Source organism: Ahaetulla prasina, chromosome 13 (genome assembly GCF_028640845.1).
Source record: "Ahaetulla prasina isolate Xishuangbanna chromosome 13, ASM2864084v1, whole genome shotgun sequence".
Lineage (NCBI taxonomy): Eukaryota > Metazoa > Chordata > Lepidosauria > Squamata > Colubridae > Ahaetulla > Ahaetulla prasina.
The window spans coordinates 407,865-426,527 of NC_080551.1; the positions used below are offsets into that span (position 1 = coordinate 407,865).

Genomic DNA, 18,663 nt, shown 5'->3' on the forward strand with positions numbered 1-18,663 from the left:
CAGAAGCAGTGATAGCAGGGGTGAAATGCTTCCAGTTCGGACCGGATCCACTGATCCCGTACCAATGGCAGCGGGTGGTTCGGAGAACCGGTAGCAAAAATTCCTGGCCCCCCCAATGCCCAGCTGAGCCACGTGATCGTCAGAGCCTTTTTTTTTTTTTACTTTTAAAAGCATTTTTTAAAAGGTGAAAAAGCTGAAGCCTTGTCAGCAGGGATTGCGCGAGTCCTTTGCGCCTTCAGATGTTGCTGCCCTCCTGTCTTCTTCTGGGTTGCGGTCGCCATGCATGGCTATCCCGTCCCCAGGATTCTGGCTATTTGTCTTCCTCCTAGATCTTGGGAACAGGAGTAGCTTTGCCAATCTGCCAACTCCTCTCAAACCTTTCAAGGCCCCTTTGTCATCCTCTGAAGGGGAACCCGGGATTCGGAAGAGAAGCCTGGGCTCTTTTTTCCACCGAGAAGGTCCCTCCTCCCTGCTGCCCCGCAGGGATGGGCAGAAAAAATAGCTGTAATCCAAAGGAAGCCAAGCAATTAGGACTTTATGGGGATTGCTGCAGGATACACAGAGCCACAAGACTAACATGCAGGCATCTCAAGCTTCAGGGGGGTCCGGTTGGGCTCAGCCACGGGACTGGCTGATAGGAGCCGGAATGCGGATATCCTGGCCTCGTTCCAGGCGTCGCTCACAATCAATCAGGTAGTTCACACCATCGATCACCAGCTGTACCAGCTCAACCTGCCAAGGATGGGAATACAAGCAAGGGTGCTATGAAATAGAGGACTGAGCTGAAACAGTTCAGACAGACCCTTGGCAGCCTCTAGTCGGCTGGCCCAGCCCGTATGTCCTGTTTGTTCCTTTCCCAAGGCCCTTCCCCTATGCCCACAATTGTCCAGATGACTCAGGCACTTGCACCCAGCCAGACCTGGGCGTTACCTCGGATTTGCCTAGGCGATCCAAGTTGGAAATGTCAAAGATGTTCCCTGTGGTAGCTGTGTCCACGCCCCCAGTGCCTCTCTTCTGCAACCGCAAATTCTCCAAGATCTTAGAAAGCCGGTGGTCCTGGGTAGAGATGTAATGATGGGGGGAAATGCAAGGTCACATTGAAAGCTCGGTGGTGGGGGTGGGATAAGTGAGACCTTGGTGTGTTTTGTAGCTCTGAGGTCAAAGCACTGATATTGGCTTACACCAAGGAAAGGTGGCTTGGAGCAGTTGGGACATTTCTTGTACTTGGTCCTTACTTTGCTCAGCAGTGGCAATTTGATGTGAACTCCAGCACGCAGGCCAGTGCCAAGGTTGGATGGGCATGTCAAGATGTAGCCCAGCCTTTCATTCCACATGAACTCCCAGCCTCTCTCCTGGATCAGTCGCTCTACCTGGTCATGGGAGGAAAGACAAAGTGTAAGTGGATCCATCTAAGCCAGTGCTCTGTGACCACCACATCCCCAGTTTGCCCACCTGCCTAACCCCGTTTTCTTGGTGCGGAGCCCCTTCCCTTCAGCTTCTCTGGCAGCCTTTGATTCAGCCCCCTTGAGAAGGTCTCAGTGATGAGATGGGGAGACTCACTTCCTTCAAGCCCCGACAAAACCTCTCAAAGACTCTCTTCATGTTGCCTCCCTTCTCCATAGAGATGACACGAGTGTGGTCCTCCTCATTGATCCACACCAGGAAGGTTTTCTCATGGTTGTGCCTGATCAGGAGTTAAGATGCTGATGAGGAGAGAGTAACACCAACTGACCTGGCTGTGGTGAGACCTCCCTTCCCTCCCTGGGCAGCCTCTGGTCTTCACAAATCTTGGCGGAGCTTTAAGCTGCTCTTAAAGTGGGAGGCTGCTATGGTGGGAAAGGCCCAGCCAATACCAATCCCCCACTAATCCATGTTTTTCATTGCCAGAGGAAGTCACACCACAGAGGACCTCTGCCCAGGAAGACACCTCTGCTGGGGCTGGGGCTGGGGCTGGGGCTGGAATATCTGTCCAGCCTGGTCTGTCCCTATCAGAAGCATCCACAGAGACCTACCAGATTCCCCGGGCATCAGGCCAGTCGCGAGCCATGCCTGCTGCTGTCAGTAGAGGGGAGACTGGCTTGTCAAAAAGGAAGTGGTCCTGAAGGAGGAGGAAGAGGAGGAGGAGGAGGAGGAGAAGATGGTGATCATCCCGGCTAGGGTCTCTTGAATTTTATCCCAGGACATAGCTTCTGCCTGCTGCCTAATGGGCTGAGGAAGCGGTTGTGATGGCTGGCACGCGGTCCCAGACAACAGGTGACCTGGGCCTACAGGTACCATCAGCTGGGTCTAATCTTCTCTGCTCTCCTTCCTCATGGCTTCTTCTTTCAACCAAGGAGGGTCTACTCAGGGCCCTGCCCCACCCGGCACACTCACCTCAATAAGCTGCTCCTGCTCCTTGTCCGTCATCTCACTGAGGCGGTAGTACTTGCCTGCCAGCTCCCCGGTCAGGCCGTTCAAGGCTTCTGCTGTGACTTTCTCTACCTCCCGCCGTTCTGCTCGGCTACAGGCTGGAGGCAGGCTCAGGCCACGGATGCTGCGGCCAGTCCGGACCCGCGAGGAAAGGACGTAGCGCTCATCAAAGTTCCCCCCCTTGATCTGAGGAACAAGAGATGAAGGGTGGGCTCCTCAGCCACACTCTTTGATCTCCCTCCTGTCGCCCTTGGCCGGCTGGCGGGCTCCTGTTGCTTTCAGAGCTTGGCAGGAAGCCAGCTCCCAGCTGGAGGCCAGGCAGAAGCAAGAGGAAAGGCCTGTTTGCCAGGCTGCACCCTGGCCTGGGTGGTGCAGAAGCTCCTAAGCTTCCACAATCATGGAAATGGGGGAAAGCACTTTGCACAGAGCACAAGCATTTTTCCATGAAACTTCATGTGCTCAGAACATGCGCCCATTGCTCACAGGAATGCTGAGGCAGGCAGATCTCTGGTTTTCTTCTTCCCAAAGGCCCCCTGAGCTCATCATTCTTTCTCTATGCCTCTTCTTGCTCTTTAAAGCAACTGCTCTGCTCTGGGATGCAGTGCCCGCCCCCCAGCCCCAACAAGGGGTTGAGGCTGCTGTACATAGGAGCCATAGATTCCCAGAGCTTGTAGTGCAGGATCAATGAAACTGCCATCCTTGGCAAAAGGCCCTGGTTTTAATTTCATTCAGTTTAATTGAATAGCTATCTATTTAAATGCCTCGTGCAAAGAGGAGCCCATTCCAGGCAGCTCTTAACCAAGCGGTGTCTCTTTGCAAAATGTGGCATACTCAGAGATCTGAGGACCAGCCTTGGAGAAGCCTTCCCAGTCAGCCTGGCCTCAGCAGCCCCCAAAGAAGCTGGGGCTCCCCTTTCTTGAAATGCTGCCCTGTCTATGACAGGGAGAAGTCAGGGAGGCAGGAAAAGGCAGGTTCTGCCCTCCTCAATGTCACAGAAGTTCCTTGGTTGACTTTGCGTTAGCCTTGCCCCCTAGCCCAGCCTACCTTACTAGCTTGTTCTTGGGGAATAGAAGGAGATTGTATTACATATGCCTCTACTACCTTGTGCTCCTGAAGGGGCACATAAGTCTACATCTAACCAATATTATTTGACAGGCTAGTCCCTGAAGCAACAGAGGCTGTGCTGGACAGGTGAGTTGCTTGTGTGCAGAAGAGCAGTTTTGTCTTTTTAGAAAAACCATTGTGGCTTCCAGATCTCTTTGGGCTTATACATTCAGTTTATGTCTATTGGAGTCTGAGATGAACATTCACTGCTCAGAATGGGGCCACAGAGGGCTGCACCAGCATTATCTTGAGTCAGTGGGGAATGCTCTAAAGCAGGGGTGTCAAAGGTGCTTAGATCTGGTCCTCACGGCCACCCTGGAAACAATGAAGGACCAGCCTGCGGTGCCTCTGCCAGTGAAAACGGAGCTTGGGAGGGCTGCGTTTTCACTGTCAGAGTGTGGCAGGAGTCATCCCAGCTGAAAACACAGCTTGCAAGGGCTGCACGTGGCCCTCCTGAGCTCCATTTTCACTGTCAGGGTTGCAGGAGGCCATCCCAGCTGAAAATGGAGCTCAGGAGCCTGTTTTCGCTGGCAGAGTGCTTGTCCCACCACAGGCACCCCTGAGTGACATCAAGCCGCCCCCTCCCAGAGGTCAAACACAACCCTGATACAGCCCTCAATGAAATCAAGTTTGACCCCCAGCTCTAGACTAAATGGATCATCTGCATTCTGAATTCAGTCCTGAACATGGGTGGCTCTGGCTCTGGCTGTTCTTGTAGATATCCTTTGTCAGGACCTGGGCAGGGGGAGTGTAACTGTCCTGGTTCTCTTATGCCTCTCAGTGATCTTTGCTGGTAACCTTCTGGACCATCCAATCGGTTATAGTTTGGGGGCTCTAATATGCAATGGTTCCAGTCCTTCCTCAGCAGTCAGTTCCAGAGGCTGGCCTAATAGTCCCTGCCTTACCAGGGACTATTGGCAAAATAGAGTACCACTGATCTTTACGTCCCTTCACTTTTGAAGATCTACTTGAAGCCATTGGGGAATTAATTCAACAGTTCAGGGTTCAATATAATCAGTAGGCTAACTAAAATGAGCTGTATGCCATGAGTCTGGGCCATGCTGGAGATCACTGAAATCCTGCCCTGATGCAAGGCTCTGGATGGGACAGAACAGGTTAAAATTGAACCCAAGCAAAACAATACTATGGGTGGTAGACTAGGCATCTCTGCCTGCTCTAATGTTATCCCTTAATACATAGAGAGTCACTATGACTGGTGTGTGTGTGTCCTCCTGGATTTGTAGTCCAGCCTGAATAGGAGGTAGAGGACATGGTGCAACCCTACTTTGGGCAGGAAGACCTTGCCACAGTGGCTCATACCCTTATCATGACTCATTTGACTAATGGCTCAAGTTCTTCTCCAGGGGTCCCCAAACCCTGGTCTGCGGACCCATATCAATCTGTGCCAAACAAGTGCCAGTGAGTGCGCAAAGCTCCATTTGTACATGCACAAAATTAGGTTGTACGCATGAAACCATCCACTCCCCTGCCACTGCCAGTCCGCCAAGCAGGAAATGTTGGAGACTGCACTCTACTCTGATGTGCAAATGTGGCTAACACCTGGCTTGGGAACACATTGCACTGAGCTGTGGATCCCACACAGGAAGTTTAAGGGCTGGTTCAACCTCTCAGGGTCTCTGGGTTGGCTGGCACTGGATTTTCTGTAACCAGAATCTGAGCAATGTACCTGAACTTTGTGGGAGAAGCAAGTCATAGATCCTCTTTCTGGGGAGTGAGGGGTTAAGGGCAGGTGCTGATGCTTCTGAATGGGGGGGGGGGACAGTGCTGGTCCATTGGTTGAAAGTAAATAGGCTCCTTCCCTGATGGGCTTCCATTAACATCTTACAGTTGAATTCTTTTTTAGAGTGTTTAAGGACTTTGGTTTACAATTTATTGTTGTATTTCTGCTATTTTTAAAGATAACCCTTTCTTTCCATACATACTTTGTCAAGTTACATTATATATTTTGCTGTGCTGGCGTTGCATCTTAGAAATAAATTTTCCAACAATACATGCTCCCCATTTTGATATAATTTAGGAGATTCAAGACTTGTTTGGAGTGTACCCACATTTTCCTTTTTCTGGGTAACTGTACATTAAAATCATTGCAGAGAGAAATGTGTGGATTGTGATAGAGTCTAACACCAGTTTTGCCAATAAAGCTCTATTGAAGTTCCTCGCAGGCCCCTAGTTAGCATACCTTACGAGCATCGAGATCTGTGGGATGCTTCATGGTACGTGGATTGTAGCCATTATGCCTCTCCTCAATTACAGGGTCAAAGAGCTCTGCAAAAACCTGGAGTCATAAGAGGGCCATTTGTTAGCAATCATCTCAAGAAGCTCAAGGCTTGATAGGCAAGGAGGACGGGCCTCTCAGCACTCACCTCATAGGATTCCTCATCTCCTGCCACCATGCCTACTGTCTTGATGAAGGGATGTCCAGGATTGTCCACCCCAGTCTGGATGCACTGATCCAGGGTCCAGCCAGCAGGTGTGGCTTTGTCACAGAGCCGAGCGTAGATGGCTGGTGTCAGGTTGCTGGCCATGCAGTTGTTATGTTTGCGCAGATCAGGGTACTCGGCACTGTAGGAGATGGTGGAAAGGGCAGGGTGAAAATGACCAGAGGTTTCTGCCTTTTGGCCTGAACCATTCCCATCTTTTCTTTCTCTATCCTTCAGGTAGAGCATTTGGACACTTGTTTTGTTCCTCTGCTTCTAGGGTTTTCCAATGCCTTTGGAGCAACACTGGCTCTTTCCTCCCTTGTCCCTGACAGGTGAGCCCTGGTAGCCTCCTATTTCTGCTAGGGAAACCTGACCCTTCATCCCAGCCCAGAGTTAGGTCATCTTTAGCCGTATCCGTGTTCAGTTAGTGTTTCCTCCCTTATTCCACACTGAGGCATACACTATACACCTTTATGGCAGAGTATACACCAGCAGCAGAGGCAGGAGAGTGACCAACAAGAATGGGAAGGGTTAATGCGCAGCCAATCTTGTTTCCATCCAAGAATGGGTGGAGAGCCATTAAATTTTCTGCTTCTCTGTCTTCTGTCAGCAGCCTTTTTGTTTTGGTGCCTTTGAGTCACTGTTGACTCCTGAGGACTGCCTGGTGAAGTCCCTGCAGTTTTCTTGGCAAGACTTCAGAAGTGCTATGCCATTGCCTTCTCTTTCTTCCTAGGGCCAAGAAACAGGATTGTCTCAAAATCATCCAATTGGTTTTGTGTCTAAGGTGGGACTAGAATCCACACTCTCCCAGTTTCTAGCCTAATGCCTTAACCACTACACCAAACTGGCTCCCATGCCCTCCTAGTGACATAGTATTGCTGGCTATAGTGTTGGATACCCGCTGCAGGTTGAATACCACAGGGAAAGGCACTAGGAGAATTTCCCCCAATCTGGATCCATCAGCCCCAGTAGCAGTAAGGAGAATTGTCATGGCATCTGCTTGCAAAGCACTTCCTTTCGAAAGTTGAATAAGCTCTTCAAGCTCTCTCCCCTGGGAGTTGCTTTGTTTAGGCCATTGATTCTCAACCTTTTCTTCACCATGGACCCCTTTTAAATACCTTTTGTGGACACGGACCCCCAAGACTTCACTCAAGATTTAAGTCATAACATTTCGTCAAGCTTTCGCGGACTCCGGAGGTGGTATTCAGCAGGTTCTGACCAGTTCTGGAGAACTGGTAGCAGAAATTTTGAGTAGTTTAGAGAACTGGTAAATACCACCTCTGACTGGCCCCACCCCCATCTATTCTCTGCCTCCCAAGTTCCAGCTGATCGGGAGGAAATGGGGATTTTGCAGTAATCCTCCCCTGGAGTGGGGGTGGAATGGAGATTTTACAGTATCCTTCCCCTGCCACGCCCACCAAGCTATGCCATGCCCACAGAACCGGTGAAAAAAATTGAATCCCACCATTGGCGGATTCCCTGTGATCACACACACCCTGGGATCTAGGGACCCCAGGTTGAGAACCATCGGTTTGGGCCAGTAGCAAGGGAAGTTTGCACGTTAATGAAGATCAACTACTTTGTTAAGTGCCAACTAGCAGGCAGAGGGTGCCTAGGTAAGGTAAAAGTGAAACAATTCTATTTAAAATATTTATTAGATTAGTATGCTGTTTGACTCCCAATGACTCACTAATAAAAACATTTAAAAAATACCATCAGAAACAAAAATAAGAAAGAGACCGCAATTGACTAAATTGCCTCATTGGGCTCAGAATGGGGAGTTCGTTGTTTTGCAGCTTGTAGACTTCCCGGAGTGGCAAACAGGAGAAGCTGGCTGGTCTAAGCAGCCTGTGCTTAAATGTGGTTCAATCTCAGGTCACCTGGATTCCAGTTCTGCCAGGACTCGGCTTTAGTTCATAGTCCTGGGAAGGGCCACCTAGGAGGCTGCTTGTTTTCCTCTCTTCCTACTTCCTGGTGTAAGGTCTCTCAGCTCTTGCCACTCAGAAGCTGGAGAATCTTCTCTACTCTGCTGATTCACCCTTTCCTCTGAGGCTTAGGCAGGTGGACATCTCATTTCAACCTGGAGTAGTTAAGCAACTGTGATGACCCCAATTCACAATCCAGCAGCAGAGTAATGCTTGCATTAAGTTCCCTTCCTTAATCTGCTTAGGAAGCTGCTTTCTCTTGACCTTATTGTCAATTTAGAGGGCCCTTCAACTCTTCTAAGATGCTTTGAGGAATGGGTAGGGGCTGGGGAGGTGCTGGAAGGGCTCTGTCTGTGTTCTCCCTCCAACCGGAACAATCACAGCACACCAGTCCTAGGCCCGTAAGGCTCTCTCTCAGGAGAGAACAGCCTGCAGCTGGCTGGTCTCTCCAGCCGCAGCCCAAAAGATGGGCGGGACTTGGGCTCCATTCCTCCTTTGCGGATAAGGAAGAGGGAGCTGCACCAGAAGCCTGGGCTCGCTTTGCACCTGCGGACCCGTGCTTGGCCCCAGAACAGCCTGGCCCCTGCTTGTATCCGAAGGGATTCTGGAGGGCTTTGCTCAGGGTTGGGAGATGCTTCCAGGCCCCTTCTTGGGAGGATAATCATCCCTAGATTAGTGCTGTTTTGTGGGATGCGGGACACCCAGAGCCCGCCCGGCAGCCCTAAGGCCCGGAAAGAGCTAACACGGAGAGGGCTCCAGAGCATAAGCCAACTGCATTTCTTTTTAGCTGCGCTGGGGAGAGGAAACAACCCCTGGGCGTCTGGAAAGGCAGGAGTCCGGTTGGCGGCCCTGACCCCCACCTTTCTGGAGGTCGCTCAGAGGCAAAGCAGAGTCCTTCTTTCTCTTGGTCCGAAGGCCAAGCCCAACGGTCTCAATGTTGCGGCGCGACAGAAAAGGGAGCGGCACGCTCCTCAGTTCACGGAGGGTCCGAGAAGGGGACCTGGTTCCTCGAGGTGACGGGGGACCGCCGGCCTTCAGCCACGGCATCCTAGGCCCCGCGCTCCAGCTCTGAGGAAGCCCTCCCGGGGGTCGCCGCCTCAAGGGCATCCCTAGTCGCCCTGGAGCCATACCTTGGCGGGTAGAGGCGGCGCTTGGTCCTCTCCGAGGGGCCGACGGATTCACGGGAGAAGAGGAAGCCGGCACCCAGAGAGCCGGCGGCGCCCACCGCGGCCAGGAGGGCGGCGGATCTCCGGGCGGAGAGGGCGCGGGCGAAGGTGCTGGACATGGTGCTACCGCGGGGAGTCTGAGCAGCGAAGGCGCGAAGCAGGAAGGCGAGCCGCAGGCGGGCGAGGACTTCGCACAGCCAGGCGGGAGGAGACACGCCGCCAATGCAAGGCTCGCGGGGAGGGGAGCGCGGAGATTACGCCGCCCTAACGCTGGCCCGGCCGGCCCAACCCAGCCCGGGGGCCTCGCCCGAAGCGCCGCGCGTGGCTGCGGCGTCCAGAGCGCGCTTCAGCACCGACCCCCACCTGGACAGCGCCGGGCAGGGCAGGGCACCCTTCCCCCACCGGCCCGTGAGAGCGGGGGCAGCAGGCGACCTCCGATTGCTGCCACCCACCGCCGGCCCTCGATCCCCGCAGCTATATCCTGGGCTCAGCGCTCCTTTCTCCTCCCCCAGCGCGGCTCCTGAGCGCGGCGGCGGTGTCGGAATCTGGCTGCTCTGGAGAAGGCTCTCCTCGTCCCCTTAGGCGAGTCTGCCTGGTACCTGCTGCCTTCATCCCCGCTCCCGGCTGGGCACCTTTTCACCCGCCCCGGGATATGCAGAGGAGAATAAAAGAAGCGAAGAGACAAGCAAACAAACGAGCCCCTGGGCAGTTCCGCAGTACTTTGACGCTGAGCTGATCTAGTTTGTCCCCCAAGATATTTCACGGGGATGAATGAAGCTTCCGTGTGCGATATGATTCTCATCCAAGGTCCTCAGCCGACCTCCCCAAAACTGACCTCCCCAGGCAAGAAGATAAGCAAGCGGCTGTGCTGAGAAATGCTGAGCAGACCCGCTGCTGCTCTGGTCAGAGGCAGCGCCCCACCCGGCACTGTTCTCTGCAGACCCCTCCTTCTTCTGGTGCCTAGGGACCCCAAGGGCAGAGGCCCCGCTGAACTCCCCAGCGGCTGAAGAGCACTGCATGGGGGAACCTTTGGGTGGCTGCCTTGGTGGCTGCAGGTATTTTCCAGTTGACGAGCCTCCCCGTGGGAAAAGAAGACTGACTGGTCAACCAGGGTAGTGTAGCCCATCTCTTGCCCCCTCCTGCATATTTGGCATGTCGGATTTCTCCTCCACCAGTTTGCTAGCAAGAGAGACACCCTCAGAAAGGTGTTCGACTGCACAGCCGGAGGGTGCCTCCTTCGGAGCTCCCTGAAGGGGAGCTGCTAAAAAAACTGGGGTGTAAACAAGCTCCCTTTAGCCAGTTGGGGGAGGGACAAGATGAGAGCAATATGACAGCCCCCCCCCACCAGGACAGTGATGATAGGTTCCCCTTCCCTATACTCTCCAGCATCAATAAAGGAAAATATTTGTAGCACCGAGTTGAAATGAGGGGTGGATCCTTGGGGCTCTCGGAGCTTGGTTGTTTTCTTGCAGTGCTGATGATGTTGCCTGGTTTGGCTCATGAAACATTTGCAAGAAAACAACCAAGCTCCGAGAGCCCCAAGGACCCCTTATTCTTCATCATTCTTATTCCCCACCAAATCTTAGAAGACCCACCTGCGCTTGCATTTCCCCTAGACGCTGGTCACCCTATTTGCAACTGCGGTTGCTTGCCCCGCCCGCCCCTCCCAACACCGGTGATGCACAAGGTATCCTTCCAATTTCAATCTTCCCAAAATATTCAACGTTTCTCTTAGCGATGGAGAGGCAGAGAGGATGGAGAGAATGCAAACCTGAGTGGGGGAGCTGACGCCATGAAAGACACACGAAACAGGCAATGTTTCAAGCACCCGAGATTAGAGCAACGGGCCAAAGGAATGAGGTGGCAGAGAGCCGGTGCAGTTCCTGGGAGCCGGAGGGGCGGGGCTGGCTGCCATCTAGAGGACCAGGAGGCAGGGCCTCCGCTGGACTTGCTTTCCCTCGGGCGGGCAGGTGTGTCAAGGTGACCGCTGCCAGCTGCGCTCGGCGACCTTTGGAGTCCTTCGCAAGCTCAACTTGACTCGGGGTTACCCCGCCCCCGCCCGGCTCCTGCCCGGGGTTAAACCGACCCGCTGTCCGACGCTCTCTGCCCCGGAGGCGCCCTCGCCCGCCGCCCCTCGGGGCCTCGGTTGGGCGGGCGATAGGCGTCCCTGCCGGGGAGCGCAGGGCAGGGGAAGGCTGCTCCTCGGCTGCCAGAGCCGGGGCGGGGGCGGCGGGCGCGCCGGGAAGGCCGGGGCGGGGGCAGGGGCGGCCGGGGTTGGACCAGTTTCTTCCCCCGGGCGAGGCGGGCGGAGCCTCGGCCGAGCCAAGCGCCTCCCTGCCCGGCGGCCGCTCTGGCAGGCGGGGCTGGCGCGTCCGGGAGGCCGGCCCGCCTGCCCACTGGTGCCCGAGCGGAGCGGGAGCGCTTCCGGGTGGCTCCCACGGCCCCGCCGGCCGAAGGCGCGCCGTCCTGGCAGGCTGCGAAGATCGGGCGGACAGGCCGGGCGCCGTTCGGCCCTCTTCCGCCTCCGGAGTCCGTCCGCAGCCCGAAGGATGCGGCAGTGTAAGGCTCCGGCGGGCGGCGGGCGGCGGGCGGCGGGCGGCGGGCGGGCGGCGCTCCTTGGGCGGCAGCTGGTGACGCCGGCCTGCTTGTTGCAGAGCGGGATGGTTGGCTGCGCGATCTGGCATGTCGTCCTGGACGGCCGAGCTAAAGGAGGGCGCTTCCGCGGCTAAGTTCTTCCTGGGCTGCCGAGATGAGGAGGTGGACTTCCCGGGAGCAGAGCTGAAGATGGAGGAGCTGCCCTTCTTTGAGGATGAAGAGGAGGAGGAGGAGGAGGAGGAGGAGGAGGAAGAGTCGGTAAAGGGGCTTTTGGTCGCCGCCTGCCTGGGAAGGAGCCGTGCTGGCTTTGAGGCGGTGGGAAGCGGGGAGGGCTGACTGCCCACCCCCTCCCGGCGCCCAGGGAAGTGGGCTGGAAGTCCCCCGGAGGGCATCACGGGGGCGTGGGGGGCTGGGTGTGTGTGTGGAGATTTGCCCTGTGCCCCTTTTGTGCTTCTGGGGGCTTCTAGCAGGGAAGGCTCCCCCTGGTGGAGCCCCTTCCTCTTCTCTTGGAAGTCCTCCTTAGTTCGGGCCTGCGGGTGTTCCTGTGTCCCCCCGTTTTGCTTTTGTGCCTGACTTTAAGGAAGAGCCAGGTGTTGCCAGACCACCCACTGCCCAAGGTGACACTACTGCTGCTGTGGCTCTCTTGCAGCCTCCAGAACGGCAGATTGTGGTTGGCATTTGCGCAATGAGCAAAAAATCCAAATCCAAGCCCATGACCCAAATCCTGGAGCGGCTGTGCAAGTTTGAATACATTGCGGTGGTGATCATGGGGGAAGATGTCATCCTGAATGAGCCGGTGGAGAAGTGGCCGGCCTGCGACTGCCTCATCTCCTTCCACTCCAAAGGTTGGCCAGCTGGCGTCCCGGCTCCTCTTCCTCCTGGGTGCTCAGCTGGTGGCCAACATGGTTTTCCTCCCTGAATCTTCCAGGGTTCCCTCTGGACAAAGCCGTTGCTTATGCCAAGCTCCGCAACCCTTTTCTGATTAACGACCTTGATATGCAATATTACATCCAGGACAGGTAGGTTGTGTATGTGGATACACTTGCTGGGGTATTATGGGCTGCATGGTACGTTGTGCCTCCAGTAGCGGGCTGAATCTGCATCAGATCTTTGAGTCATTTTGGGTGGAAGCAGCTTAGAAGCCGGAATTTGCTTAACTGGGCTACCACCGCCAGCAGGGAAGAGCGAGGCAGACTGGAGCGAAGTCAAATCCCTCTGGTTATCCTCTGGTCCGAATGTGGCCAAGCTGAGATATGCTTTGGTCACCTGGTGGGGCATCAGTCATGTCTCCTCAGCCAGAGACCCCTGCCTGTGTTTCCATCCTCTGTAGGCGGGAGGTGTACCGGATCCTGCAGGAGGAGGGTGTAGACCTGCCTCGTTATGCGGTGCTCAATCGGGACCCCGATTGCCCAGAGGGTGAGTGTGGGGCAAGCAGTGCTGAGCCTCCTCCCTGGCCCATTTTGGAGACAAGGCAAGGGGGTCAGTTGCTGGGTAAGCAGGAAGGTGCCCCTTGGGTTGCCCTTAAACCCCCAGTGTAGACCAGGGCCTGAGGATGTGCAACATCTGGCTGGATTTGTGTAACCTGGTTGGGGAGGGCTAGGAGGCATTGTGAAAACCTAGGAAATGGATGTTGTGCAGGGCCGTCTCCTTTGTTGCCTAGAGCATTGCCAGGAGAGCCTTGGCATTAGAGGAAGGGTGGCCTTAAGGATGCCCTAGGCCACTGGCCGATGCCCTCAGGAGAGGAAGCGGCTTGTATCTTGTACGCAAAGAAGCACCAGGAGGGCTCAGAACTCGGCTTTGCAGGCTGATGTTTGCTAAAAGCTGCTCTTTTCCTTGACTGATAAAGGAAGGTATTTGTAACTGAGGTTCAAATGAGGAGTCTTTGGTATTCTCTGAGCTTGGCGGGTTTCTTGCAGACGTTTCATGACCCAAACTAGGTATCATCATCAGTACTGGTCTAGACTAGCACTATGTTTTCCTTGATCCTCTGTTAGGCTACAGGTTTACCTCCACCCACTCACCACCAGTTAGCCCCCTTGACTCATCTTCAGGTGTGCCCAGGGAAAATGGAGGGTGTGTGTGTCAACTTCCTGTCTCTGAAGGCCCTGTGTGTTTGTGCAGAATGCAGTCTGGTGGAGGGGGAGGACCAGGTGGAGGTCAATGGGGCCGTTTTCCCCAAGCCCTTTGTGGAAAAGCCGGTCAGTGCTGAGGACCACAACGTCTACATCTACTATCCCTCTTCGGCTGGCGGGGGCAGCCAGCGCCTTTTCCGCAAGGTGAGAAGACTGTGGCTTTGGCTGGGGCACCATCTGCCTCATGAGGGGCAGTCCCACTAGCAGTGTACCTGGCTATCATCTCTATTTCAGGAGATGGTGTGAATAATGCTTTTTCACAGTTAAAACCAAAGCAAAAGAGACAATCAATGTTAAATATTGAAGGGGTGATTCACTGGCACCAGGGTCTTCCAATTCATTGTGGTTGAGTTTTCCCTTTCAGGTGCCAGATTTGAGAAATTAAGGTAAAGCGTTTCTGGGCTACCTTTCCTTCTTTTGCATATTCAGTAAAGTGGAAATCTGAATTCCAGAAGTTGATTAAGATTTTGATTAAAGCAATTTTCATTTGGCTCAGCTGGAATGAAGGTACTGAGGTTATGTACATAGGAATGTACTTTAGTTTCATTGAACAACAGGAATAACTTCATCTTTTCCATTTTAAACACCATTGGTAGGAAATAAGTGGTGGCATAAGGCAAGCGGTCTCCAACCTTTCCACCTTGGTGGCCTGGCCGGTACGGGGGGGTGGGGAGGGTGTGTGAGTGGTAGGCACATGCATGTGCACACAACTCCTTTGGTGTGAGCAGCAGGTGCACGCGGTTCTCCAGTCGCATTAACAGACCTTCACGTGTAAGCAGAGGGTGCTTGCATGCACGCAAAGCTCCATTTGTGCGAGTGGAGGCCCTTGAGCAGAGGGCACTTGTGCTCGCATGAATCCTATAAATGAAACTTCGCACAGGAGCGCCCTCTGCTTGGGCAAGTGGAGTTTCACGCGTGAGCTAAAGTGCCCGCCATTCTTATGAGTGTAGCTTTGTGTATATGCGCACTTGCCCATTGCTTGCGCAAACCAGTTTGAAAGAGGCAACAGGTAGTGGGCCGGGGCGGAGGAGTTGGGGAATCCTGGCATAAGGAATCCATTACATTTTGTGCCTCAAAGCAGGAGACGTTCCCGGGCTTTTGTTATTCCTGTCTGTCCAGGTGGAGGTGTCTCTTGCCTCTTTGTGTGAGGCATCAGCTGCTCCAGAGCTTGTGGCTCATCTTTTTTAAGGTGCAGCTTGCATCGCTAGCTGAGTTCCTGAACTGTTTCAGATTGGGAGCCGCAGCAGCGTCTACTCTCCAGAGAGCAGTGTACGGAAGACCGGATCGTATATTTATGAGGAGTTCATGCCTACAGATGGCACGGATGTCAAGGTAGGAGGGGGTGTTTGTGGGGACCTGCTGAGAGGAGTTCTCTGAGCTGGGCAGGCACCCTGGTCACCAAGGTTCTTGGCAGCTCTGAGTGGGGTGATGTTGCTGGTGCTCTTTCACCTCAGGTCTACACGGTGGGTCCCGACTACGCACACGCCGAGGCACGGAAGTCCCCTGCTCTTGATGGGAAGGTGGAACGGGATAGCGAAGGAAAGGAGATCCGGTACCCAGTTATGTTAACAGCCATAGAGAAGCTGGTGGCCCGAAAAGTCTGTGTGGCCTTCAAGGTTAGTCTTCCTCTCTGACTTGTGGCCTCCTGGAGCCCTCCCTGAAATTCTTAGCACTCGTTGCTAAAGCCTCAAATGGTCTTGGGGCCACCCTCCCCTCCTCAAATGGAGTAAGGTCAACGTTCTTCCCTGGCTCCAACGGCTCAGGCTGTAGGTGCTGCTTCGCCCTGTCCCTGCATCTCCCTGCTAAAACTATGTGACAGAGAAATGGGGGCTCTCTCTCTCTCTGTTGTGTTCGCTTCCTCCTGCAATCCCCTGGCCAGGGTGGTAGGGTGGGGCTGAGGGGCTCCTTCGGCTGGTAGAGTGCCTCGAAGAGCCCTGTGTCACTTCCCTTGGGTCTCGTCTCACCCTTTGCAGCAGACAGTGTGTGGCTTTGACTTACTGCGGGCCAACGGCCAGTCCTTCGTCTGTGATGTCAACGGCTTCAGTTTTGTGAAGAACTCTATGAAGTACTATGATGACTGTGCCAAGCTCCTTGGGTGTGTGGTGCTTCGGTTGATTGTCCCCTCATGGAAGGGGGGGAGGAGGGGACCAGAGCACGAATGGTCTGAATCCAGTCTGCCTCGGGCTGGTGGCCCTATTGCAAAAGTGGGAGAGGTGGTTTCCAACCAGTCCCTCCTCTCCCTGCCAGGAACATCATCATGCGTGAAATGGCTCCCCAGTTCCAGATCCCCTGGTCCATCCCCACGGAAGCAGAAGACATCCCGATTGTGCCCACCACTTCAGGGACAATGTTAGTGTTGGGCTGTGCTGGCCATGCTTCCCTTTCTGGTCACGGCTTGTGATGATGGCTCCTAAGGTTGGCCTGTCAGTAGGAGGCACAATCTTTTTTAGAAAGACCACGTAGGTTTGGGGCCCTATTTACAGTATTGTTGGATTTTCTGATAACAACAAGATGTGGAATTGGTATTAATGCGCAGGAGCTTCTGGGTACAGAAAATTCAGTCCCTGGAAGTGTTCGTAATAAAAACAGATCAGGTGGAAATGCTGCCCTTCTGTCTAAGATTTTGGAGGGGTCCCTTTTGGGCTGAAGGCCCACACCAGCTCCTGGAATTCAGCTGAAATCAGTGCCCAAGTTCTGAGGGTTGGCTGTAGGAGGTTTAGGGAAGCCAAGGGGGAGGCCAGACCAGTAAGCATGGCCGGAGAGCCCAGGGCAGGATGTTCCAGCTGTTCTCTTTCCCTGCTTGTTGGTGATGGTGAAGAAAAATGGAGCAGTATTTTCTGGGGCTGTGGGAACAGCAATTGCAAATGTAGGTGGCATTTGGTCATCAGAATCTTTAAAAAGACAAGGGTTTTTGTAAAAGCTTAAATGTTCTAAAGGTAAAGGTAAAGACTCCCCTCGCACATATGTGCTAGTCGTTCCCGACTCTAGGGAACTCTGTTTCAAAGCTGAAGAGCCAGCGCTGTCCAAAGACGTCTCCGTGGTCATGTAACCGGCATGACTCAATGCCAGAGGCACACGGAACGCTGTTACCTTCCCACCAAAGGTGGTCCCTATTTTTTCTACTTGCATTTTTACGTGCTTTCGAAACTGCTAAGTTGGCAGAAGCTGGGACAAGTAACGGGAGCTCAACCCGTTACGCGGCACTAGGGATTCGAACTGCTGAACTGCCGACCTTTCGATCGACAAGGTCAGAGTCTTAGCCAACTGAGCCACCCTCTATAAAGAACCCTGTGTTCTATAAAAATTTAAATTTGAGATTTTTTAGTTCTAATATTCTAAATTTCATCATCATCATCATCTTAGTCATTGTCTATCCACTGCAGGATGGAGGCCTCTTCCGCATGTTTCCAACCAATACAGTCCTGAGCTTTCTTTTGCCAATTGGGCCCACAATACTTCCTGATGTCGTCTCTTCATCTTGTTTTAGGTCTCTTTCATGGACGCTTTTTATCAAGTGAGATCCATTCTATGACCGCCATTCTTGGTCCATCTGCCTCAGTTCTTCTTGCTATGTGACCAGCCCATTTCCATTGCAATTCTTTGACTCTCTTGATGGACTCATATGCTTGTGTTTGTTGTCTAATCCATGTGCAGGTCTTTCTATCTTGTCTTGTGATGCCGAGCATGTATCTTCCCATGGCTCTTTGTGCCACTCTTAGCTCTTGTATTATTGTGATGTGAGTGTCTGTGTGTTACTGGCATATGTTAGAGCAGGTAGCACACACTGATCAAAACCTTTTCTCTTCAGGCAGAGGGGGAGAAAGTTCTTGCCAAATGCCTGCTAACCACATTTAACACGCAGTTCGATTTCCTTTATTGTATCATCTTCCATTGAAATCCTCTGGCCAAGGTATATGTCTACTGCATCTAGTTCTTCACCAGATATAATTTTTTTTCTTTCTTTGGTAAATTTATTAAACATAACCTGCCTTTTTTTCAGTTTTATTTTTAAGCCAAATAGCTTTCCTGTGCAGCTCTTGTATGTGTTTTTGTAGTTCTTCTGGGACTTGCAAGAAGAAAACACCTTCATCTGCAAATCTTAAGTAATTTAAATAGGCACCATTGATTTTTATTCCATCTTTTGCCCAGCCTGGTCTGTGAAATACTTCTTCAAGGCAGGCTGAGAAAACGATAGGTTGTGTCGTGTTATCATACACCCAGTGGTGGGATTCAAGTAATTTAACAACCGGTTCTCTGCCCTAATGATTTCTTCCAACAACCAATTTGCCAAACTGCTCAGAAAGTTAACAACCGGTTCTCCCGAAGTGGTGCGAACTGGCTGAATCCCACCACTGCATACACCTCGTTCTATGTCAATTTCCACTGTAAGATCATTAAGACAAATTGTCATCAATGTTTTTTCGTATATTGATTGTAAGATGTTTATGTAAGCAGTGTCTACACCTTGGTTGAGCAATGCATTAATTATTGCTTGCTGGAATGCTGAGTCAAATGCCTTTTCGTCGTCAATGAAAGCCATGCACAGAGGCCTGGTGTACTCGTTGTGCCTTTCAATAATGTGATCCGTTGTGTTGTATCCACTTCTGAAGCCTGCCTGCTTCTTTGGCTGTGCATCATTTAACGTTCTCAACATTCTTTTTGCCTTATCGGTGATAGATCTTTAAATCATTTTGGGCCCTTTTATTATGTATAAGAATCACTTCAGCATTTTTCCATTGATTTGGTATTTTTTCTTCTCTGAGGCATCTTGAGTGTAGTTTTGCTAGTATCTTTTGTAAACTGTGATCACCAGCTTTCAGCATTTCACCGTAACATTTCCTGAAGCTTCACCATTTTCATTGATTTTTTTTTTATTCAAAAAGTTTTACAG

The 18,663-nt window shown here is 52.8% G+C and overlaps 2 protein-coding genes across 8 annotated transcripts in view; one reads left to right on the top strand and one right to left on the bottom strand.

The window, feature by feature from the left end:
• Positions 1–498: 498 nt before the first annotated feature.
• CKMT1A (creatine kinase, mitochondrial 1A) lies at positions 499–10,973 on the bottom strand. Of its 2 annotated transcripts, none has more exons than XM_058155803.1 (9): positions 10,817–10,973; positions 5,898–6,096; positions 5,714–5,809; positions 2,374–2,595; positions 2,013–2,098; positions 1,561–1,684; positions 1,236–1,370; positions 931–1,056; positions 499–732 (listed from the first exon to the last, which is right to left on the bottom strand). In XM_058155803.1, the coding sequence occupies exons 1-9, from the start codon at positions 10,837–10,839 to the stop codon at positions 616–618; spliced, it is 1,128 nt and encodes a 375-aa protein (XP_058011786.1). In that variant the 5' UTR covers positions 10,840–10,973; the 3' UTR covers positions 499–615. The 2 variants fall into 2 exon arrangements, with proteins under 2 accessions (XP_058011786.1, XP_058011785.1); XM_058155802.1 differs by lacking the exon at positions 10,817–10,973 and adding an exon at positions 9,010–9,270.
• Positions 10,974–11,223: 250 nt separating this feature from the next.
• Positions 11,224–18,663, top strand: part of PPIP5K1 (diphosphoinositol pentakisphosphate kinase 1) — a 36,593-nt gene continuing 29,153 nt past the window's right edge. Inside the window, exons 1-10 of one of the 6 annotated variants that reach the window (XM_058155798.1) lie at positions 11,224–11,604; positions 11,700–11,898; positions 12,290–12,485; positions 12,569–12,659; positions 12,971–13,056; positions 13,762–13,916; positions 15,003–15,104; positions 15,227–15,388; positions 15,746–15,867; positions 16,020–16,121. In XM_058155798.1, the coding sequence (XP_058011781.1) occupies positions 11,728–11,898; positions 12,290–12,485; positions 12,569–12,659; positions 12,971–13,056; positions 13,762–13,916; positions 15,003–15,104; positions 15,227–15,388; positions 15,746–15,867; positions 16,020–16,121 (1,187 nt within the window). In that variant the 5' untranslated portion in view covers positions 11,224–11,604; positions 11,700–11,727. Of the gene's footprint in view, positions 11,605–11,699; positions 11,899–12,289; positions 12,486–12,568; positions 12,660–12,970; positions 13,057–13,761; positions 13,917–14,961; positions 15,105–15,226; positions 15,389–15,745; positions 15,868–16,019; positions 16,122–18,663 lie in introns of those variants that run through there. The other 5 variants (XM_058155795.1, XM_058155796.1, XM_058155797.1 and 2 more) reach the window with 5 other exon arrangements.

Excerpts from the sequence above, each read along its gene's own strand:
- CKMT1A (XM_058155802.1), bottom strand. The coding sequence starts at position 9,164 with ATGTCCAGCACCTTCGCCCGCGCCCTCTCCGCCCGGAGATCCGCCGCC. Across the intron at positions 2,596-5,713 it reads CAGATCTCGATGCTCGTAAG|ATCAAGGGGGGGAACTTTGA; the intron begins GTATGCTAACTA and ends CTTGTTCCTCAG. Across the intron at positions 733-930 it reads ATCGCCTAGGCAAATCCGAG|GTTGAGCTGGTACAGCTGGT; the intron begins GTAACGCCCAGG and ends CATCCTTGGCAG.